This window comes from Scatophagus argus, chromosome 6 (genome assembly GCF_020382885.2).
Source record: "Scatophagus argus isolate fScaArg1 chromosome 6, fScaArg1.pri, whole genome shotgun sequence".
In the NCBI taxonomy this organism is placed as follows: domain Eukaryota; kingdom Metazoa; phylum Chordata; class Actinopteri; family Scatophagidae; genus Scatophagus; species Scatophagus argus.
The window spans coordinates 18,616,531-18,641,183 of NC_058498.1; the positions used below are offsets into that span (position 1 = coordinate 18,616,531).

General features: G+C 40.3%; 1 protein-coding gene across 5 annotated transcripts in view; it reads left to right on the top strand.

Annotated features, from left to right (window-relative positions):
• The first annotated feature begins 495 nt into the window (after nt 1–495).
• Nucleotides 496–24,653, top strand: part of suco (SUN domain containing ossification factor) — a 40,053-nt gene continuing 15,895 nt past the window's right edge. For 3 of the 5 annotated variants that reach the window (XM_046392874.1, XM_046392875.1, XM_046392876.1), the window contains exons 1-10: nt 496–763; nt 16,955–17,069; nt 18,942–19,043; nt 19,490–19,824; nt 20,749–20,889; nt 21,226–21,412; nt 22,506–22,617; nt 23,064–23,191; nt 23,437–23,504; nt 23,611–23,718. In XM_046392874.1, the coding sequence (XP_046248830.1) occupies nt 711–763; nt 16,955–17,069; nt 18,942–19,043; nt 19,490–19,824; nt 20,749–20,889; nt 21,226–21,412; nt 22,506–22,617; nt 23,064–23,191; nt 23,437–23,504; nt 23,611–23,718 (1,349 nt within the window). In that variant the 5' untranslated portion in view covers nt 496–710. Of the gene's footprint in view, nt 764–10,743; nt 11,208–16,954; nt 17,070–18,941; nt 19,044–19,489; nt 19,825–20,748; nt 20,890–21,225; nt 21,413–22,505; nt 22,618–23,063; nt 23,192–23,436; nt 23,505–23,610; nt 23,719–24,653 lie in introns of those variants that run through there. The other 2 variants (XM_046392878.1, XM_046392877.1) reach the window with 2 other exon arrangements.

Here is a 24,653-nt window from a genome sequence, read left to right on the forward strand (position 1 = left end):
TTAATGAAACAATAAAATTTTGGTGCACTGAGCCTTGAGTGTTAATCACGAATCTGGCTTTCAGGGTTTATTTGGACATTCATTTTTGTTCAATATGAAGGTGTTTTACGATGAAGACAAAAGTACACAATGTTCACATTTCTTCAAGCACTCACCACCCAACTCATCAAGTGATTTGAACTCCCCCATTATTGCCTTTGCCGAAACAGTTACCAATACCAGTCATTTATATTGAACCGTCTGACATCTGTTGATTGTGCAATAACTTTGAATATTGCGTGGTTTGGTGATTTGGGTATTAAGAAATAGATGACGCGTCCTGCTTCACATCAATACTGCACGCCAACGACACAACTCCACACCATCTCTTCTCGGGCCAAGAGGCGGGGTTTTATCAAATATGTTGTCGCTGCGTGTCCTACGATTGGTCAAAAAAATCTTCAGCTCGGGTTTTATTGGACAGACGAGAAGCTGGGGTTGAACTTACCTCGAATCAGCTACCCGTCAACAGCAGTTGCTACTGAAAGCGGACAACTGATCTGTACAATGAAAATTAGCACACCTTAACTACAGGTTTTAGGTGCAGAAGACAGTCGTTTGTTCATTTGTAGTCAAGACAACATAAAAGAATTGTCTTCGGTGTATTGTGTAGCTGTGAGAGATTAGAAAGAAACCCAAAGAGCGAGGATGTTGGTCCCCGCGGGAAGATAATGAAGAGGCTGCGCGTTTTGTTGGTGTGCCTCATTGTAGCTCTCCTGTGCTGGTAAGCATAGCTCGACTTCTACATCTCCATTCACGTTATTAATATTACGGCAAACACATAACAGTCGCAATCATGGGTTCACCACGTTTCTTTATAGTTAAACTGCCTGTCACGTCGCTGTGTTTGATGTCTTCTACCGCATAATATCCGTCAGTCATCAGTGGTCAGTGACACGAATCCTCCTACACAGCTAACATATCAGCTAGTTACATTGTGTGGTGATGTGTTTAATTGACCTAACTCAGAAGAACAGCATGGTCATGGTTTGGTCGGTTCTATGCATAACCGGTAGATAAAGTCAGTAGTTTTAGTGGGTCAGCAGGTTAGCTAGCCAGCTGTTAACTAGCAGCATAGCTAGCTAACCTAATCAAACAAACGTTAATCTCTACTTGTTTAGTACCTTCTAATGTTTGCCTTGACCAAGAAATACGTTTAGTGACATTTTTTAAAAAGATTTATGATGGTACAAAACATAATTTTATTTCTCTGTGGGGTTTTTAAAAAACAAATAGTGGTGGTCAAATTAACCTCCTGTTGATTGACAAATAAGTGTAGATATGCTACAGCACGGGATTCAAGATTACTGCAAAAGTCTGAGAATCTTGCCTTTACAGTTTGTGTAAAGAAGGAAAAGCAGAGTAACCTTATTGCCTTTAAAAATCATTGTGCTTTCACAGATGTAACAGTTCTGTTACTGCATTCAACAATGTGCATAAGCTCCACTGTAAAGCATGGTATGTATAGTTCCTTTCCAGAGGACATGCATGCTGCAGCGACATCTGATAGATTATCTCAACTCATGAATTTGTTTAATCTCAGAGGCACAAAACAGGTAACAATACCCATAACAATACCCAGAGTTTGTGAAATGGGATTAACAGGCCAGCTAACATGCCACATTTAATCCAGATTGGTGACTCAGGGGCAGCAAACCATCCAGCAAGAGGCCTGTAGGCTGTTTCTTTCTCCACTGTCCCTGTCATTTGTTTTTGATAACTTGTCACCATCCCTTTTCTTGACATCATAGTGAGCTAGAAGATTTTGTTCTTTATTCATATTTGTAGTCCCTTATCATTATAGTCTAAAACCAGTCTTGCTTTTTTTCCTCTCCCTGGTTCCTCATAGCATCGGAAACAAATTTGAATGCTTGTGTTTTATTGAGCATTACAAGCATAAGTGTTATGTAATGTCCTCAAGTAAAACTGTCTTCGGTCCACAATCTGGTGGAGAACCTTCATAGTATTTATGTTTTACAAAAGAGATGCAAACTTGTGTAAAGTAAGTCTAAATATTTGTTCTGACTGAAAAGAAAAATCCTACCTCAATCCTCTTCTTAGTCTCTGTTCGTAACCATTGTACCCTTTTTTTCTGATAAATGATCACATTCCCATAGATTAGACTTTTCAGGTGTTGTTCTGATAAGATTTAGTGTACATTTTGATTTTAATAGCAGGCAAATGGACAAGAATCTGAACGTAGCAACTAGCAGGATGCTGCACTCTGCCTGCTAAAGGCCGGTAAACTTTAGCACAACTGACTCAGGGATAAACATATTCACAGTTAAAATTCACCAAAGGTCAAAGGAAATGTTGAATTAAAGATTTAATTCATGAATGAGACAGCTTACCTTGGTAACGACTACATTTGATTACAGCCTTGCATATCAGGCGTTGACGTAAAACCTCAGTGCGCTTCTTCACTTTCCCACAAACTAACTAATGACCATGCAACCACATGTGCAGACTTCATTATTAATGTGCACCCCTTTTAGTGTGCTCCTGTCGGCCTCTCACTCCTCTGTGCCAACTCTCACACGTCCCAGAGGGAACAGAGAAATGGGGAGTGCAGTTCTTGCAGTAATTCAATGATTTCCAAATTACTAGTAATTTTAAGCGGAAAGTGGTTCCTGTATTAGGTGACTGGTGGCAAGAGACTCTGGTGGGGCAGCACCATTCTGTTATTGTGATTTGTCTGCTGTTTATATATATATATATATATATATATATATATATATATATATATGTATAATCGAGTGTTTCTTGAAATGGTCATGGTTAATGTTGACATTTCCAGTTTAGATGACATGTATTTATTTGTATGACGACGTCTTGTCTCCTCCATCTATTAGACTGCTTTAGCTGCCCAGCAAGAGATCCCTATGTGTTCAGACAGGCACAGTCGAGTGTATTCTGTGTGTGTCATGCTGTCCCTTCGCTCACAGAGTCACCAACAGAGATCGTACTATGTTTGCATGTCTGCTCGAAAGTGCTTGTGTGAGGGTGAACATTTCCAGCCAGGTTTATTGTCAGTAATTATAGTTTACCACACACATATATTTTCCCCCCATTTAGATTTTAACCTCAGTGTCTAGGCATCAACTGAGTGTGTCATCTATTCCCTCTGTAGTTACCCTTATTGCAGTTTATAAACTGATAGAATTTGTTGTTGGACTTTCTCTCAAACAGCTAGTATGATTCTGCTGTTATTCAAAATAACCAATGGGACTGTGATCATTGCATTTGTACAGGGTTGAGAGAAACAACTGCATGTTTTCTCATCATCTCATTCTGTCCTTGTGTCATAGGCTTATTAGTTTCACAGCCATTTGAAGATTATTGTTATTATGTAACATGATTAGCACTCAAGAGATAATTCTGCAGCCAAATGACCAACTGGGGATTTTATAATATATGCCATTAGTGTGCAGACACTCTAATCATCCATAGCATAACTGAACTAGAAAAGCATCACAATTCTCCCCGCATGTGTTGGTAAAATGAAGTTGTCCATCCAGTACTGTTGAATCTGCTAACTTTTATGTTTAAATGCTTTTGAAGCAGTTGAATTTCTTTAAAATACTGATGTGTGTCTTTTGCTTCTGTTTATTATACCCCAAAAAGTGAATGTGTGATGTGTTTTGACACCAGCCCAGTAAGAGGACACCACATGGTTTTGCTTGTCAAACCCGTTTTCTTCCCTAGATTGTCTATAGGCTGAGATGGTCGGTATGACATTTTACTTGGCCTCTGCTGCCAGGTCAGAGTTTTCCTAATAACAGTTTAAGTCCTTGAGCAAACTTGTATGTGAAGCTCATGGTGAGTCAACATGCTAATGGTAAAACCCCTTTCACCACTCACACTGAAGTGAAATTGTTATGAATAAGCAAAGAGTTGAAATATTTCTTGACTGTGTGCTCCTCTGTCTGAATGGTGTTTTCTATAACTACACAAAGTGGAAAGTCAAAGCATAGCTAGAGGACCCTCTCATGAAAAGAACTATGTGTTCCTTCCACATCGTAAAAGTTCCCTTTTAGGGGCAGTTGTTGTATAAGTAGATCCTCCTTGTGTTGGCCATGTGCATCAGTGGCCAGGGAGCCTGTTGTTACTGATAGTATTGATTGTATATCCCACAAGCAGACACCAGCACCTGTACTGGACACGGAGAGTAAATGACAGAGAAGGCTAAGTGTGTGCTTTTGGCTATCCCAACCATGAAAGGGGAGGGAAGTTGAAAGTAAAATGGAAGGTAATAAAGCCTGCCTTGGGACATGACAATGTTGCTTACTTTTTCTTGCTCATTGCCTCCCAGCCAGTGTTTAACTGCATTTGCTTATTTTTCTCTCCTCTTAGCTCAGCCCTCTTTAGTGGACTTCTTTGTTGTTCTGGTATTGTCCTGCTGAATGTCTGGTTCTTGTGAGGATAATCTAGTGCAATTGTAAATGAGTATGTCAAATCTGAAGGTGAATACCTCCAGTATTAACCCCATATTATTTTAACAGTGTGTTTGCCGCATTCTGACTTCATGTTCAGTCATGATCAGGTGAACAAGAGATCAGTCTGACCAAATAATAAGACTAATCCATAATAATAAGACTAATTTTTGAAGGGAAATTTAAACTTGGCCTAACCAACTGGTCTAGAAGTAAAAGAAAACAAATTAGTTTAAAGTTGTTAAACTAAACTTGTTAAACATTGGCCAAAATAATATTGTGCATAAGAGCTATTCACAACTACTAACTACAAATAATTGTCTAGGCTATTGGGAATCCCCGCCAGCACAACAACTCGATTCCTTCTCTGCACTTCATGATATTGCCTGTGTAGCCAATGTTAGGTGTTTTATTGTACAATATTTTAATAATTTGCCTGTTTAGAAATCAGCCTCGCTGTGTGTTAAACTGACTGGCCAGCTTTGCTAGCTTGCAGTACAGAGGCATGTAAAGTGAACCCAGCACTACTCGAGCTGACAACAACCGGTTGTGTTACTTTGCAGTAAAAGCTTCCCAATAAAAGTAAATTATGTCGTGATTGTCGTGTCTCGCAGTATAAAAGGATCTCGTGATGGAAAAAAATTAACCCGTACTTACAATCCAGTGAAGACCTGTATCCATTTTGTATTTTGTTACTAAAGGGTTATCTGGTTAGTTTGTTTTTTGTCCTCTCTTGACTCCCTTTCTGAGCAAAGGTACAGCATATCTGACCGCTCAACTAAACAATATGTAAGATTCTCTCTCTTTTAACAAAGACATGTTAAGCATTGATGAACTTACAATGAATGGACTTTGATATCTCTCAAAAGCAAAACAAAAAAGCCACAAGATTATCTGTCAGCAAGATAACATTTGACCAACATGTCAAAACTACAGAATCATCCTCGTCAGTGAGCGAACCAGGTCCAGGCCCCTTGTTCTCAGACACAGTTGCTTGTCGTCTTTTTTCTAAGTTTAATCAAAACTATCTTTTATAAACTGTCTATGTGTTGATTAATCCAGATAATAATAGTAAAATCATAAGACAAATAAATACACACCGAAATCAGATTTTATCTTGCTTGTGGCAATACTTCCGTCTTCTGATTGAGAGACTGGGTCTAATCAGCTGCTGGTGGGTGCATTGTACCTTGCAAATCTTTGGCTTAAAATCTGGTGATTAAAACATTTTCCTTGACTGTTGGCTTAGAAACTAGAGGCTCAGGAACTGAGAGTCCATCTTGCTGTTGTTATTGTATCGGGCCAAAGTTTAGCACTGCAGGCTGGCAGCTCTGGTTTTGTGTGAGGACACAGAACTGTACTGGCACTCCAGAGCACACTATTGTTCCTGCCCACTGGCCATAGAGACCACTGAACACGCTGAGCTCTCTTGCCTGCCTGCCGGCCTTCCTGTCTCCCAGTTGCATGTCTTTCTGTACATTAATGCTTTCACTTGGAACTTGTTATAACATGAGTAATGTGCAGTAGTCAGAGTGAGTGATCACCTGAGGTGAAAGAAGCACACCAAGGTACGGTATCTAAAGGTGAGCGCTCACAGGTAGGACTGGGTGAAAAACAAGTTTGATTCTAAATGACAATAACAATTTCAGAGATGCTATAATGAACATGAGATGCTTGTGAGTGTGTTTTGTGTGGTTAACAGAATTGTAGATTTGGTAGAATAAGAGAAAACACAATGTAGAACCTCTACTTTATAAGTCTACTGTATGTCTTTTTAGCTTATTTTAATTTAACTATTCAAGAAACAGAGTGATTAAAAGGTCTCTCACAAAAATTACATAAACAACTTTGGGCTTGTGCAGGCTATAGTTACATCTTTTAATAAATTTACTGACACACAAATGTGTATTGGAAATTCTTCAACATGGCATGAAAGATGGGATTATTGTTGGTCACAAACCTCTGTTATGCACTTGTCCATCTTAGGAGCTTGAGCAACATTCTGTGTGCATTTTTATTTTTCCTTTAATGGGTGGAACGCAAGTGGGCTTTGTAGCACGTAGGGAATTTTCGTGCCAGCATATTGACTTGTCTGCACGTTGTCATCATGAAATAAGTTCATCCCTGGTGATGTGACCTGAATCTCTTGCTTTGTTCACCACATTTAACACTTGATCCGCCATGAAGAATGAAAGAAAATTTAGCTTCTTGATCCTTCTTGGCTTTATCAGTCATGACAACGAGTTAAATTTGTCGAACAGCACACCGTAATTTTAGCAAACTCAGACTCTGATCTGAGTTTGGTCTGGTCTGAGTCTGTTAAGTGTCTTCTTCATTTTTATTTGCCTTAAATAAAGATGAAGAGCAGATGTTCAGCTTTGTGATGGTCCATCTTGTCTTTCACTTTGTTCGTGTCCCAATGTAAAGCTTGTTAAACTTGCAATCTGCAACTCTTTCAGAATTGCCCCATAATTTTGTATTGTGCCTTTGATGTCATCAACTCACATTACATTCTTGTAAATTTGTCAATAAAAACAGCATGACATATCATTGAAAAGCTTGCAGTGAGTCCCATGACAGCACCATTTTGCAGAAAGACAAAATTATGATACTCTTTGCTTTGTTTTGTGGCAGCAAAATCGTCTTCACAGGATCCTGCTGCTTACATAACATTTTTCTGGGAAGTTTGGCCTCCAGTAAGTGTTGAATGCAGACCAGTGGCTTGAGGCTCTTTTAGTGGTTAGAATGAAAATTCAACTGTTTACTGCGTTAATGAATAGGATTCTAAGGGTGGAGTTTGTTAGGTTTTAAAGGTGGAGGTTTGCGTCAGCACACTAACACAGTTAGTCATTTGTATGTGTTTGCCTGTGTGAGAAGAGGGTATGGCAAAGGGAAAATAGCTGATTGATTTGACTGTTTGACGACTGAAGATACCTTATTTTTTTTCTTTTTCTTTTTTTTCTTTGTGATTATATAATAAACATGTCTTGAGTAATTAACAGTTCAAGTGGTTTGCCAGGTTTATTAATTGCTGGTTATGAGTTTAAGGCTTCAACAATTTCCTTCTCAAGTTGTTCTTGGGCACCTCAAGACATTACTATCAGAAATGGTAGCTGGATACTGTGTATATATATATTTATCTATATATCTATATGTAGATAGATATTTTTGAGTTTGTTAAATCAGGATTTTCTTTGCTTTTTCCTGCCCTCCTAGAGTAAGGCACTATTTTCTTCTCTAGTAAATGCTCTGGTTTCTTCGCTTCCCTTCCCCCTCTTGCTCTGCTAGTTACTGTTTACCTTCTGCTGCTACTGACTGGCTGTGCTTGTACTGCATGTGGTGGACTATTCCTGTCTTCTTTTTTTGTTGAAGGTTTAGTCTCCTGAGCAGTAAGTGTGTGACTGTGGCTATGTGTGCCTGGGGGGGAGGGCAATGCACAGAGCGATGTCTGTCCATAGCTGACACGCAGGGCTACAAAGGAACATTGTGTACTAAAGCTAAAAAAGATATGTTTTGCTTAAGTTACGTATGAAGACACCTCAGTGCCATCAAATGTGCTTTCCTCAAGCTGAATGCAAAATATCATTACGTTATTTCACAGGCCAAAATTATTAGATATGTCTGAATCAAATGGGCAATGTGCAGTAGGCTCGTTACTTAAGATTTGCTAATTATGTAGGTATCACTGTATGAGTATAAAGAGATTTTCAAAACCAGAATATTTATGTGAGTTTCCATTCTTTTGTTTTTAAAAACTTGCTGTGTCGTCCCTCATTAGAACACCACAGTTTTTGCGGGACTGCGCGTGGTAAATCCCCACACTGCACCATACTGGTACGCTATGTACTGATGTGAATGTTTGATGAGTTTTTATTCTCCTGCTGTGCCTGCTGATGCATACACACTGACAAAGAATGCACATTTATTCTTGCCCCCCACCCACCAATCACACTGGCAAAGTGGCTTTTCCTATCAAATTACATTATATCACATGGCTGCGTCCCTCAGTCCTATTGTCCTGGATGTTCCTGATGTCGCATTCCCAAGCCTCTTTGATCCCTGTCTGACTGGGACAAATGCAGTGCTTTGCAGCTTCACTGTGGCCATCATGCTGTGGGTATGATGAGTCTTTTGTCTGGCCCGGTATTAGAGAAGAGATGTGTGTTTAATTTCAGTTCTGACAATGTTATGCAGGCATTTTACAGTTAGTTCTAAATGTGATAAAACCCCTTCTCTTTTTATTTTTTCTTTTGTTTTTTAATCAAGCAAGATGAGTTTTCATGTATTGTTTTGATGTTATGTTGTCTATTGTCAGCCTTTCATATATTCTGTATGGTAATCTATATATTTAATTATAATATTCATTAGTGCATTGATGAAAACTCCTCCCCCAGTAATGTATTTTGATTCATTTTTTTCTGATTTTTGATTTTAGTCTGTAAGTGAAATAGCACAAGCATTGTTTTGAACTGAAAATGTCAATTTAAACACAATTCTCTCTGATATACACTAATTTCATCTTGAAACAAAAACACTATTTGCCAGGAGTTACAGAAGGCACACAAATCTATTTCTTTGCTGCAAGAAGGGCTCATCATCAAGTCCAGCACGTTTGGCAAGACTGTTGATTCGTAGTGTCTGCGCTCAGAGACTCAAAGCTTGTGATGTCTCAAGGTTTGCATTTGCTCTTGAACAGTATAGATAATGTTGCATGTACTTCACTTGGTGTTATGTTTGTGGAGGCTGCAGTGATATTATGTGAATTGTTGCATCAATGACTTGGTAGATGATACTCCGATCTCTAACTGACAGGTTTGGCTCTGGATGAAAATGGCTTTTGCTCTAAGTGGGCGGAAGGAATATTAGGTGAAAATAACCCTGCATGAGCTACAGTCTTTCTTCCACCAGGTGACTTGGCCATCTTGGCACTACAGGCTAGCTTCCAAATAGAGGTGTGCCTGTTCATTCACATTACATCTTAGAGAAAAGGCTCCTGTGTACATTTTGAAGGATTTATGTGCGTCACAGAGCTGGTTTAGTCAAAGAAGGATCTTTATAGATTGGAAAGACAAACAAGCTTTACAAATAGCCTAAACTAATGTGGATTATTCAAATATGAGGCATTTACTTCTACTAGATGAACTCAAATGTTTTATCAAATTGAGAATATCGGGCTTCAAGAAGAAACAGGATGAACTGGTGTCATACTTCCAGGAACTCCTGCACCTGTGGCGGTGCGTTTTATTATGATAGCACTTTAACAAGAATAAATAGTAAGCCAGTAACTGAGTTATCTTGGAACACGAGTATGACATTAGTTTGTAGCACTTTGCTGTTCCATTGCTTGAACAGAGCTTTTTTTAATCCAAGCTTATATAATAAAGCTTATATAACATAAATTGCTGTGTTTATATAACAAAGACAGTAAATTAAATCATATGAAAGCACTTGTTTGAATAAACATAACGTATAATACTTTCTTTCAATATCTGTGAATGTTGATGTTTGAGCATTTATATTTAAAATTAATTTACAATTTCCTGCCCGTTCACAACATATCTGGATCCACTGGATTTTCACATACCCTTATCTCGAAATGAGTTTGTTGATTACAAATGAAAATTACAATCATATGTAACTAACAAACATTATTATTATTATTATTGTTGTTATCATTTTTTGATAAGAATGATTGATTAATCTCTTAGTTGTTTTGTTTTCATAATCTTTAGAAGCCAAACGTTTTGAAATTCACTTAAATCGCTCAGCCCGACTGCCCAGAAACTGTTTTCAGTAAACAGAATGCGAAAGTGACCAGATGTCAAAAAAATGTGAACCAAATGTGCAAGAACGACTGGGTACCCCTGAGTTGTACTACAAAGCAAGTTTGACATAGCTGGATTTCTGTGCGCGAGCTGGCAGAGCATAAAACTCACTGGTGTGTCATTTGACGCTTCTTCCACACAAAATGGTCCGATTGCATGTTGCTTACTTCAGTCGAGAGGAGCAGGTTGTTATAATATAGAACTATGAAGAATATATATTAAAAAAAACACAGGAAAAAGAAACAATGTTGCTGCAAGAGAATTTACAATTTATGAATTTACAAAAAGAAAAATTTTCTTTTTGTAAATTCGTAAATTAATACATTTATTTTAAGACTCTCTTTCAGTGCTTCCTGTTTCTTAACTGCACATTGTAGAGCTTGATTTGAGCTTTGATTTACTCATTGGTGTTTTATTAGCTGCAGAAGAAAAAGAAGCATAAACTCCTAACATAAGGTGGGTAAAGTGGCGGGTCCAGTTCCAAAAAGTGTTTGTGTATGTGAGAACTATTCACCAGTTCAGCCACTGTCTCCCGACTGCACTGTGGATGCTCCAGTGGAGAGGATTATGGAGGATCAGCAGGCTTTAGAGCAAACTGCTGCTCTGCGTTATTCCATGCTTCGATGTGGAGGAAAATTAGAACGCACTCGCAAATGTGCCCACACAAACACGTTCAGTCCTCTAATGCTGGGCGTTTACGCTCTGCCCTCCCCCTTTTCCTCCAAACGGTGACGATAGGTTCTTGTCTGCCTGTCAGATGTGTTGACCTACTTTTACTAGCGAGCCCTGGCACGTCTTACTGCCCCACAATCCACCTCTGCCCATGTGGATCCTGGGTTCTCTCTCAGGGGAGAAAGAGTCTCATCTTCCTCTCTGACTGTTTGCTTTTCTGTCAGCTACGTATGTAGAGGTAAGCAGAGTGTTCAAACTTCTCTGCCTGCTTGAAGAATTTATTCTCAGATGTTGCTCTTTGAAGAGACAGCTGGATTTATTTGGCCTTTTCTAGGGTTTGCGTGCGTGTGTGTTTGCTCTCTCCAAGCATGTGAATCAGATCACTTTATAAGGAAACTAACTCACTACATCTTCACTCTGTTCTCCTGAATGGAGCTGGGGAAAGGCCACCAGCCTGCAGCGCAGGGGACCTGGGTTCAAACCCCACTCAAGGCCACCAATTCCACAACTCTTTGGGCAACAAAGATCTCTGCAGATCCCTCACAAACTGCTTAAACTCTTTTCCTCTGGCAGGCGATACAGGTCACTGTCTGCCAAAACCAGCCGGCACAAATACAGCTTCTTTCTCCAAGCAGTCACTCTTTTGAACACTCTGAAATAGCCCCCCATCCTTACACTGGACTGTGACAATCACAGATGTCGTGCTCATCTATCTCATTTATTTAACCATACGGTATCATTATTATCTGTCTATTACACAGCATTGCCTTGCACTGTTTTTTTTTTCTTTATTTTTAAAAGTCTTGGTCTACCTACACTGTCATTGCACTATTCCACAGATTCACTGTTATTGTATATAGTATTTTTTTCTTTTTTATCCTCATCTTTTTGTATATAGTATGTTTTATGTTCTTACTGCTAGGTGTTTGTTTTGTACTTGAGAGCAAAGTCTAACTGGAGTCAAATTCCTTGTTTATATACACAAACTTGGCCAATAAAGCTGATTCTGATTCTGATTAGCCTTTCATACATTATTCACCCATCTCCCAGCACCACACACCAGATACCAAAAACATCACAAGACTCTCCTTGGCTTTCAGGCAGACAGTCACTCTTTTCACATTCCGGTTAATTCATAATCAACAACATATATACACAGTCATGTCAGTAATTGCCAACCAGTTTGTCTGATTTACTGCACTGATGTTTGTTACTGATGATGATGTCCCATCATTGTTTTGTCATTGACACAGTGACACACAAGAAATTTAAGACAATTTAAAGAGGGTAAAGACTTTGTGTATATCACATGCTGTCTCTTAGTTAAGCCTGTTAGTCTGTGTGTGTGTGTGTGTGTGTTTGTGTGCATGTAAGCAGCAACACGCTGTTGTGAGATTTAGGCCAGGACGGCAAAAGGCAGCAAATAATCTGCCCTGTCCCAGGTTAAATACTTTGTGTTGCGGTGTCATGGTCTGAGAAGGCTGAGTTTGTATGAAAGCGGAATAAGCAAGTGGAGACAAGTTCACACGTTGTCATGCTAGATGCCTCCAAAAATGTTTAGTCACTAGGCAAACTTCCTGCCTGAGAAGAGGTCTGAGCTCACTTTGCATGCCAAGCAGCTGGGGATAGTATCTGACTCACTGCTGGCAGATGAATCTATCCTCATCCTGTTATCTCTGCAGTGTTGTCTGCTCTGTGTCAACCCAGCCAGTTGGCACAGTGCAGTTGATTTTCACCATGTCTTATGGTTTTGAATGGTCCTAAAGCCAACAGGAAATATCAGAGGATTTGACTGGAAGCAGCAGTATCAGGACATGTAGCCGGTGTATCAGTGTGCCTGTGTGCAAAACTGTGTTGCTTTAAATTGTATTACTGTGCACTGAAAGGTGGTGTGATGTCAGAGAAAGTAGAAAGTTTTCAAAGGTTGTAGCTCAGATTATGATTGTGTCCTCCAGCAAGAGACAAAGGCTCCATCAAAGGTGAAGAAGAAATGTTTTGTTCACTCTCATGTTTCTGCAATAAGATGATAATGTCCTCTTCAGTGCCTGTTGAATTTATACAAAGTGACAGACCTGTTAGAAAAGAGGTTGAAAGACAGGAAAATGTTCTTTAAAACCCCACAGGAAATGGTTATAGAAAGAGAATGAGGAAGAGTGTATTTGCAGGGTGCTGATTCACTATTCTTGCCTCGGGCTCATACTTCATTAGCTTGGCATTGACCCACTACTGATATCTAACATATATGGCTCATTTAAATGTTTAGTCTCCCACTGGTCTCTCTGTTTCTCTTCATTTGTGGGTCAGAAATCCCCCCTCCCACTGTTATGTAACTATTTGAGTTAAAAAGTAGGTTGCAGCACGCCACCAAAGCAGGTCCTCTCAGATCAGCCCCTTCTTCACCTTTATTTTCACACTTCTGCTTTCATTTTTCATTTTTAGAACGAATGTCAACTTTCAGGTTTTTTTTAATATTCATGGAGATGAATGTATGGGGTGGGAGGCCATCATTCCCGTTTGTTTTATAGTACAGGATATTTGTGTTCTTGGATTGCTCCACATATTTTAATCCCTGTTTTTCTATTTGAGTAGCACACAGCTACTTGGCAGGTTCTAGTTAAACATTGGTTCTGTGAGTCACATTGCGGAAGTCAGTCAGATTTGCATCCATCATCACGGACGTTTATACAGGATTATTTACTCTGTGATGTGTTCACTTAAACCTGCGCTGTGGTATGTGATGCTGTAGTCATCCATGTATCAATACAGAAGTATTCTGTTATCTGGGAAATTGAAAGTCTTTTAAAAATTTATAACAAGCAAAGTTTGTGCATATATATATATATATATATATATATATATGTACAGAGGTTCATTAATTGTCAATTTCATTGTTGGATATTAATTACTGCAACAATTGTACATTTAAGATGAAATTGTACAACTTTTCAAACATGTAGTGAATTATATGCACTGTTAAGTGATTCAGTGTGAATCTTACAGGCCCTTCTTTGAAATTGAAACTAGACAGTGAAACATTCTGGGTTTGTTTTAGAGAACATGCGGGAACAAAGAGACCTTGGTATAAGCATTTTACCACTCAGTAAAATAGCCAGACAATACCAGACCACATGAGACTTTTGGAAAATGTAGGGTGAATTCCGGTATCCACACAATCCAGTGTTAATTGTAATCTACAGTATGAAAAATGATCTGCCAGTTATTGAGAGTTACAGTAATTATACACCCTGCTACTCAGCTTTTTTCAGCAGTGACTTTGTGTTTTCATGGGTTGCCTCTGTACCACTGTGTTTAAGTTCAGACTCTTTCCCAACTTCTTTATCACCATACTGTCAGCTTGTCTCAGGACAGATACATGTGCAGACAAGTCAACTTATGAATCAATTTTGAATAACAACTGAATAACTAACTTTTGAATAATAAGGTTTCACTGACTTCTTAGGATTTTAGACGCTGTGAGATACAGAATATATTGAGCAAGAGGGACTGGAAGGAAGTTAAGAGATAGATTTGTTGCTTTGAATTTGAGGCTTTAAAAAAAAGAATGAAATTCCAAAATATATCAGTGAATCATCATCACATCATCATTTTTGTTGTGCATGGATTGTAGATTGGCATCATAAATTGCTGGCATTGCATTTTACCAGCAATGTTACATAATGTTGTCCTTCATTTTGACGAACAAAATTATGCAACACTGCTGTGGACATCACTGTGTGGAAGATGTCTCGTCTGTACTGCCTCGAGTTTTTTACCGTTAGAGGGTGGAGAAAGACATGGGCGGCATTTAACGCAACACAAGATAGTTTAAAGCTATGGAAAGCTAAGTTTAGCCAGAAGCCTATATTAACCCGTGGTTCATATTTACCCCTAAGTGTCAGTACACTGCTTGGCTCTTAGGTTTCCCCTCACTGGCTTTGTGGCCCCTCCTAGCCTTTTCAGGAAAAGTGTATCTTTTGAGGTTCCAACAGAAAAGGAACAAGTGTGCAGTTCATCATCAGCGGGGATCCAAAGCATCAGTAAATGTCATGTCTTGGTGTCAGAATCTGCTGTCCCACAAAATGAAGGAGCGGCTTCCTCCTAGATGTCACGTTTTGCACGTATGTTCAACATTCAGATGAGGGTAAATCCATAAATCATAGAGAGTGCAGATATTAATTTTTTTCAGTGTTGGGCCTTGTATGTGAACTCCAGTAGGTTCGGTAAACGCATGTCATTTTGACTAGAAGTGACTTCAAAGTTGGATTAACAACATATCTTAATGAGTTGTTCTTTGCTCAGATATCTAATAGGGTACACAGTACAGCTTTCAAAAGACCCTCTTACAAATGGAGTCTCTGAATGTTTTTGTCATCTTTGATCTTGCCCTTCTATCACCTCAAAATGTTAATGAACAGAATACAGATGGATAGGCTGAGTGACAGGACACTGACTTGCACAGATGGTTTCCTCGGTGTGATTGCGAACATTTGTGCTCACTGCTCATCTCCCTCCTCCTGGCTGCCAGGCTGACAGGGTGCTAACATGACTGTCCATGTGTCCCGCTCCCTCCTGACATTGATATTTAAGCTCTCAAGGGGAACTGCTCCAGTTTCAGAGTCACATTGTTGCTTGCATCTGAGCTTTGCATTTTGTGCTTCTTGTCACTGATGCAATGTGTTGTCATGCGCTGACTTTTTTTTTGCATTTCAGTAATGTACATTGTACATGTTGGTGCCTGTGGGCCCATATAAAAGAGCCTGTGTAAAGATATTCAGAGATTTTTGATCTAATTAAACACTGATTGAGTAATTTAATAGTGAGTAGCGAGTGTCCAGTTTTGGCCTTCATGGCCTCATGAAGAGCCAGGTCTGAGAAGGTTTTATTTGATGCTGGTGACTTTGGATGATGAGTTAGTCTAATAGCTCTAAAGCAGTCTGCTGGCTAACTTATTAAAGTTCAAAGATGTATCAGTTTCACCCTCCTCCTGCTTCATTCATCATTTCAACTCCACTTATAAGTTAACCAGCAGAGAACCAGCTGTTTCTCCCTCTCTCTCTCTCTCTCTCTTTCTCTCACTCACTCACTCTCCCTCATGGTTATCTGCTCTTTTTCCTTATTCTGTTTCCTGCCTGACTTTCCATTCCAACATGTCTTGTACACTCCGTCATCAGCACCTATACGGTGTTCTGCATTGAAAAGTTGCTCCTGTTTTTACAGTAGCCCCATTGTACGGCAGAGATAAAGTAGAATGGGCTGTGCTCCATGCTCCTCCTCATGTTGGCTTTGAGCACAAGTGTCTGCTCTGTAGGTGCAGAGCAGCTATGCTTTGCTGATGGGTAACCTCTATAAAACAGTTCTGTCGCTACATAATAGTTATGTAATAATGTCGAATGCTGAAATAAAACTTGCCAGAGGTGTTGTGCCCACCCATGTGAGTTGTGTTGAAATAAGATTTACTTGGAAACACCTGGAAGAGTTGCAGCAATACTCTGGGCCCTGCAAAGCTTTTATGGGCAGAAAAGAACGAGGAGGAGGGGCGTAGTGAAGACTGAAATTTGCCTTTAGCAGTTTACAAGAATATACAAATAACCAAAGTGGAATTTTGTTTTTGCTGGTAATTTACATATGATTATTCACTTTCTGTCATTAGTTTATCTCTCTCCCTTTTTATCTCTGCTTTTCCTCAGTGCACATGCAGCCTCTTTTGCTCCCCCACACTACAGCTTGTGTCAGTTGTCCTCCACCAGAATGACGCAAGTGCTTTCATTCTGCATTCTTTTAATTCAAAGGCACCCACTGCTTACAGCTGAAAGTTCTATTTAATCTCTAATCTCTGTTTTTAAGGATTGCAGGATTTTAATATTTTTTCAGCAATTTGTGCAGGTACTAGTACAGTACCTGCTGTTCATTACTATACATGTTCGTCTTAAATGGTGATCAGAATGAGTTTGTTTGCTGACAGTTTTTCCCTCGTTTGTGTTTCAGGTACCCCAGTCAACATGTGTATTGTTCAGAGCAGAGACTGTCTGGCCCAGGTCAGTCTGCTGGGGACAAAAGCCCTGATGGGCAGGAGCAGGAGCAGGACTCCATGCAACACAAGGTGTGTTCAAATGTGGTGCATTTTTCCTCTTTCAGTCTGCCACATCAAGGCTTAATTTCAGTGAACAGCTGTAATACACTATGAACACATTATGTTTAATAAATAACATAAAATAAAATTCCTTGTAACTTTTTAATATTTTAAAGCTTTGTCGACACTGCCTAGAAACTATTTATTGTAATCATATGTGTTGTTTCCTGACTTTTTTTTAATTATTTTTTTTTTGTTTTAATTGTAACAATCAGTCTCACACCTGGGTATGGAATTGATTATTCAGTTTGCATGAATTGGAGGAAGGGGATCACACCTCACCTCATACGAAACTAGAAACCAGGACCTATGAGGGCAGCTTGCCCGTGGACGTCTGGCTGCTGGGCTTTGAGCCTGTTCATGCACAGCCCGAATGACCAGCCCATTCTTTGAGCCCACCACCCACATCAGTAGGCTCTGGGGTTGGTGTATTGTAAGCCAGGTGGCCAACAAAGTACCTGGCCATACTGAAGCTATTATAGCAGAGTAGAAAGCGTGGCAGGCAATACCAATTAGATATGGTTAGGCTGGTTTGGGATTTTCTAGGGTGAGAGGTGTCAGGCTGTGAGGATACTTGTGAACGATCCACTGAGGACCACTGTATTAGAGTTTTTGCCTGAGAGCCAGAGGTGGCCTCTGAGCGACTAGTAGTCAAGATGGGCCATGACTTCGGTGGTTGCTAAAGAAAAAACTTGCGTGGACTACTTTGCTTACCCTGTTGCCACCATGATCCGGCCCCTGAGAAGTAGCAGAAAATACATGGATGGAGGGGTGGCTGTTCGTTGTGGTTAACAATGCTAGTTCATCCTGTTGGCCAGCCGTGGGATGGGGAGCAATATTATTAGGTTCATTGCTTGTGGTGAAATGTATATATGCTGAGTTAGCAGAACACTAAGAGGCTTGTGGTGGCAGTTGGGTTGTGCACTTTAGTGACCCACTAACCCTTGGTGAGAAGTAGGAGAGATGGGACGAGGAGAAGTAGCTATAAATAATTTGTGTGAATGATCAGGGAGGTCCTGGATTAGGATACAAGCCTATCAGTGGTGAGACGGTCAGGGTATTGCATAATTCTTCTGTTTTCCCTCCAAGATGTTCATTATTGAACAACATATTGGTTGTTTCACCTAACATCTCAATGATTGAAATTAGAGCCACTCTGAGGTAAAAAATTACTTTGAAAGCAGCCCGGTTACACATTGTCAAGAACATAGGTTTATTTATATAATGAGTCACAGAGGTAATGGTGATACAGGTTAGGACCAGCTCTGCGAGGCTGAAGCTCTGAGTACACAAAGCTTTCCCAAATGCACAACCTCAGTGGCTGAATAATGCTGGAAAGTAATCCATCTTAAGTCAGTCAAGGGCTTGCCTGAGGCGGACTCCTGAATGACTGACTAGGAGTCATGAGTTTAAGAATGAATGATGATAATATGGGGATGCAAATGTGTTGTGGTATGCATGTGTAATCACAGATGAAGGGGAATCATTGTTTGTGGTCCAGTAACAAACACTCATGCCATGGCAGCTCAGCAGGCCTGGCAGTCTGTCATCAGCCTTTATAACACAGTCTTTGTCTCTCAACAAAAGCCTTTTTTCACAGCCTGAGATTCAAAGACCTTTTTACATCTGACATTTTACCACAAAACGCAGTTTGAAAATAAACAGAAGCAATAACTTTTTTCAAAGGGTCTGAATTGTTGTCGTGGGACAGTGCTTCGGTTTTAGGCAGTGATACATTATGTTTTAACTTCTTTGTCAGCATTTAAAATTCCTGTTGAAGAATGTGGATTATTAAATAAGTGGGTTTTTTTTGTTTTTTTGTTTTGTTTTGTTTTTCCACAGGTTTTGGAAGAATCAACGACATACACATCATATGATATGGGACTTGAGACGGAGAGAGCAGCACTGGAGAGGCTGGAAATACACAACTTACACCAAGAACAGGTAACATCATATAGTATATCTACCAGTTGTTAAAATCTCTCTGGACAATGTTGACACTATTGAAATTACAATATACAGGAGAACCAAGATGCTGCAAACTTTAAAATATTATGAGTAAATGCAAATATGGTACATGTAAAGAGGGCAGCACAGAAAAGTGGTAAAAGGGACAGTTATATGATGAAACAAGTTGATCTCTAGTTCCACTTATGGCTTTTAAACTTATTCTCGGCAAGCGTCTCAAGTTCATCTTGTGCAAACATCACAATATGTTTGACTGAATACATGGATATCAATGACAGTAATATGTTTTAAGGATGAGTATTGGTGAAGTCACGGGACATTTTGTACACACTAAAAGAAAAATTTGTGAAACTGTCACTGGAGATTGTGTTCACTTTTGTTTTAGTTGTTGATGTGTATGTTTTTGCATTTGCTCTCACCAGACTGTGAATCCTCGGGAAGTTGAGGTGAAGGAGACCAAGCCTGACCCAGAGGCTGATACTGTACCTGTTGCTCCTGAGCCAGAGCTCCACCCAGACCCCCAGGCTGATTTGGTCCTGCATGCTGACACCCAGGACCACGACCAGGATGTCCCTGTGTCCTCCAACCCAGAATCAGTTCCAGCACAGGACCACGTGTCCGCAGATGCCCCACCCCCAGCAGAGGTCTTCATTGGCACTCCTGCTGCACACCCAAGCCTGGATCCACATCCAGCCACATCCCCAGATGAAGCTGAAAACACACCTACCTCACAGAGTGCTGGCCAGACCCACACAGGGTAAGCTCAGATTCACTTTCTCAGAGATCTAGTCTGTGGCATTACAAGTTGGCTGTAGCCACAAAGAAGTCACATTGATCACATAAAATTAAAATCTCAGACGGCCAAGAAAATACATGTTTTCTTAGGATGGTTGAAGCCAACTACAACCCAGTCCAGGTATGATATAGGTAAAACTGTTTTCCAATGCTGCCACTGTCATGCCACACATTGCACATTTTCCTTGATATTTTATCTTGGTTGTTTCCTTCAATTTTTTTTTAATATTATTTCAGTTATTTTGCTTTTCAATGTAATCACTTATAAAAACTGATCAAGAACTGAAAGAAAAACTCAGAGGAGAGTTGGCCTGAGATCATGGATGTTTCAAAGTCACTTTTCATGGAACTGGTGGCCAGTATTGTGAAGTTCTGTGGAACTGCTCATGTAGAGTGAATTTTTTTGGAAAGGACTTTCTCGTGAAGGTTTGTGGACATTGAGGAAAAACAATCACCTGGGTGGATGTGGAACTTTGACGAAGATTCGTCTGGATGTACCCTGGGCTAAACCTTTGAGAAGAATTCCCAGTGGCATTATTTGTATTGAACTCCTTTGTCAACATCAGGACATTTTAAGATGTCGCACATCAACTTCCCAACCAACGAGCAACCTCTCCATCCCCATTGTCCATCCATTTCTTTCTCTAAAGGCTCTTCAGCCTTTTCTCTCTCTCTCTTGCTCTCCCTACACTCTGGCTCATCGTCTTTCCTGCGTCTCTGCCACCCCATCCTCCTCTCTCCACCTTCCCCATCCTCCTCTCTCTACCCTCCCCATCCTCCTCTCTCTACCCTCCCCATCCTCCTCTCTCTACCCTCCCCATCTTCTCTCTCTACCCTCCCCAGTGTATGGAGGTGTGGTAAACGCCATGTCCTTTCTTTCCCTCAGTGCAGTGCGGGTTGCCAGTGCAGGAGATGAATTCCCAGTAGGCAACTTTGTCTTTGCTGAGCACTCTGATTCACAGTGCGGGGTCATTCCCCCCGAACTGGCAACCTGTGAAAACACTCCTTTTGGCAGCCCTCTCCTCAGGTGAGTTTTTAAGTCCCAGAAGCCAATCAAAGCACAGAGACAGGTAATCAAGTCACAAACTACACCTCTCTGCCGTGCGCATCCGTCGACCGCTGGCCTTGCTCTCCACTTGCTTCTGCTTTTTTTTATTTCCTTTTTTCCATGGTTTTGCCTGCTCATAACCAAGGACTGTTGATGCCTTCATTTAAATTGAATATCTTTTACATTTTGCATGTTGTGTCCAACATTGCCAAGTACTTACTGTGTTCTCCACCCTTCTTCGTTCTCCTCCCCTCTCTGTTCCCTTCTCTTCCCTCCATTTCCGCCTCCCTCTTGGGCCCTGTGTCTGTGTAATAGTGTGGATGAGGCTGGCACAGAGGACCAGTGGTCAGACCAGAGCCACAGCTCTGGTCCTGAAGCAGAGGTCCAGTCTTCTCCAGGCCATATGGACCAGGAACAGCAACAGCAGCAACAGGAGCTGGAGGATGGGCTGCCTGATTTGGAACTGGAGGGCAACACCTCCCAACACCACCACGAAAAGAAGGTCAGCAGCTCATGGTTCCCAAATATTTCTCACAGGTGTTTAAATCCAGTAGAGAAACAAGGTTTTTCATGTAAACTACAACCTCCAAAGTTATTTAGTATATATATATCAAATTCAAAAACAATCAGTGCAACCCAAGAAATGGTTTCTTTTATGAGCAGAATGATACTGAAATTTAGATAAATGAAGGCATTGCATGGTTCTGATGATGAGCAGAGATATTACAGTGCTTCACGTATCATGACAGACGATTTTGACTCATCAACCCTAAACATACACATAAAAGACAAAAACATGTACAGATGGTGAAAAATTACAACTATGAGCTAAAAGTACAATCAGTGTTTTAAAGATGCTGTTTGTCACTCTTCTGTTGACATGTTTTTGGTGAAACCTTTAGGCACAACTGCAGCTAGATTGCCATTAAAGTTAAATATTCAGCGTGCACAGCTATTTGCAAAGGGCAGCTTTTGAATGTTGGCAAATGCTGAGTCACCTCTCTTTCATTTGCTTTTTTTTTTCCATGGTTTAAGGTTAGGGAAAGATGAGTGTATCTGGGGGAGTTTACTTGTTATTATGTATGCCTCGTGTATCTGTATATGCTTCTGCTGTTTTGAAGCCAAGATCTGCTGGCTAATCTGTATGAGGCTGGTAATGACTCCTGCCCGATCTGCTGGGGTGTTTACATAAGAGGCCGTCTGAGTTGGTGGATTTTTAGGATCAGACTCTCTTGTGAGGTCCAAAAGGGAGCTTATATAATCCATCAAAATATTATTCACAGCTCAGTGCACCTCAGTGCGTCAGTGGCCAGGGGCAACCTGACTGCCATGAACTGTGGATGGGAGTCTTTTGATTGTTCTACAGCACACTGCGTGCATGTCTGTTAGTAGCTGGTCGTAGCATGCAATTCATGTGTTGGATCACAGATGCCAGGATACAAATAATCTTGTTAGTCTTATTTAGCATTAGCAGATTAATTTAAGTTGCAACGCTTTGTGCTCTTGCATGACAAGATGTAAGCATGTAATGAGATTAGGTGAGGTAACTGTCACTATGGACCTGTGTGTATGATAGACCCTTCTGTGTGTTTCAGATGGCTGATGCCAGCGCTGCCAGAGAGACTGACCCGTCAGTCCCCAGCAAAGAAGACATCCCCACCTTCGACGAGTGGAAGAAACAAGTCATGGAGGTGGAGAAGGAGAAAAGTAAGCACATACATTATTAAAGCACACATTTAGAGTTTACAAATGGAAAGAGAGACACCCCCTCAGTAACTAAGTGCAATGGCCCCTAAGTAAGTCTGGATCCAGAGGCTTGCTCAATAGCCAAAAGTGGCCTTCACATGTCATTTTTACCGGTCATGTTATTTTGCTGCTTCATTGTCCTTTGTACTACTAGTTTTTGTACATTCTCTACCTTCTTTACATCTTTCTTGTATTTGCTTCCTTCCTCGTGTTCTATTCCTGTCTATCTCACTCACCATCTCGCTCTCTGTTCCCTCTTTTTCCCAATGCACGCATGTGCAGTGGTCAGCAGAGCGTGTGTTTATACGTGTTGCGTAATCTCTCTACTTGCTCCTCTCATACGACACTCTTTTTTTTCCCCCCCAGTGTCTGTAATTGTCCTAATGTAATGTTCCATCTCTGTCCAGGTCAGTCTCTCCACACCTCAACCAGTGGCAGCCCCCATCCAGTGAAGAAGGTCCAGAAAAACTTCAAGAATAACTATGCCTCTGTAGAGTGTGGTGCCAAGATACTGTCTCACAATAGTGAGGCCAAGGTGAGACACACATGGCCCCTGGTCCTCTGTTGCCAACACACACACACTCACCCAGTTGAAGTTTCAGATGTCGCACTGTCAGGTTGTAGCAGCAGATGGAGGAAACCTGCTTTGAAGAAGAGCATTCAGGCTTAACCTGGACCAGTGTTTAGTGCTATATTAAACAATGGCTTTGGCTGCTAAATAAGTAATTAAAGGAAATCAAAAATTTGTTTGCTCACTCTCAATTCTTCTCTCTTCTTTAGAGCACGTCATCTATTCTCAAGGAGAATATGGACCTTTACATGCTAAATCCTTGCAGCAACAAAATCTGGTCAGTGCACTGACTGACACTATTGGTTTACAGTTTGTCTGATTTTGCACATGAGTTTCATATGGGTCATCTATTCAACAAATGTTTTCCATTTCCCTCTCTCCAGGTTTGTGATAGAGCTCTGTGAGCCTATTCAAGTCAAGCAGCTGGACATTGCTAACTTTGAGCTCTTTTCATCAACACCTAAAGACTTTTTAGTTTCCATCAGTGACAGGTATACTCACTTTTTGTGTCTTGCACACCCAAGCTGGCTGTTTATTTCAACCAATATTCCAACTGACTGACATGTTCTCATAGGCATGTGTTGGGTTTGTGGCAAACAAAAGGCCTCTCATTGGGCTTTGTGGAGGCCTCAAGGCCGATGGAAATCCAGTTTGGAAAGAGTAGTGATAATCAAGTTTAGTATGTAGAGAAACCTGCCATTATGTTTCTTAGCCTGCATCATGGCCACACATAGACTTCTTACACAGTTAGTCATAATATCTATCTGAAATACAAAATACACAACACGTAGCCTTTTAAATTTCAGTTCTGTGTAAGGTGTTTTTGGAATATGATAGATTGGAGAAGATTTTTAACAAAAGGGATCCCTTGTTTTGGGAAATCATCAAATTGGCTGGGACATATTCAATGCCTCCTCAAAGAGCACCATATGAAATGCTAGGGATGCATGAGTTATATGGAACTGTTAAGTTATAGGCCCAATAATGGGAAATTGCTTTCATTGACTTAACAAGTACAGCATCTTCACACTCCGGCACAGTAGGTGGAGGTGTGTACAGCTTAGAAGAAGGGTAAGGAGCACAACTAGACAACCAAATATATCGTCGTTGGTGTGGATGTTTCACGCCTTTCATTTAAGAAGCTGTGAACGTTTTCACTTGAAAAATGATTGAAATTATGAATATTGTCCATAATTGGCATCTGTTTTTTTTTTCTTTTCGGGCAACTAATTGATTAATCAACTAACCTTCAGAGCTCTATGCTCAGGTGTGCGTAAACTACAGGTTACGTATATAGCTGAACCCTTTTAAGATACAAAAATGTAAAATTTTCATTTAACTTCTCAATACTGCCCTTGAGAAGCAGGTAATTATTGGAAATAAAAAAACGTAAAGTTTATCCTGGAAAACTAGGGCTGGTTAAATT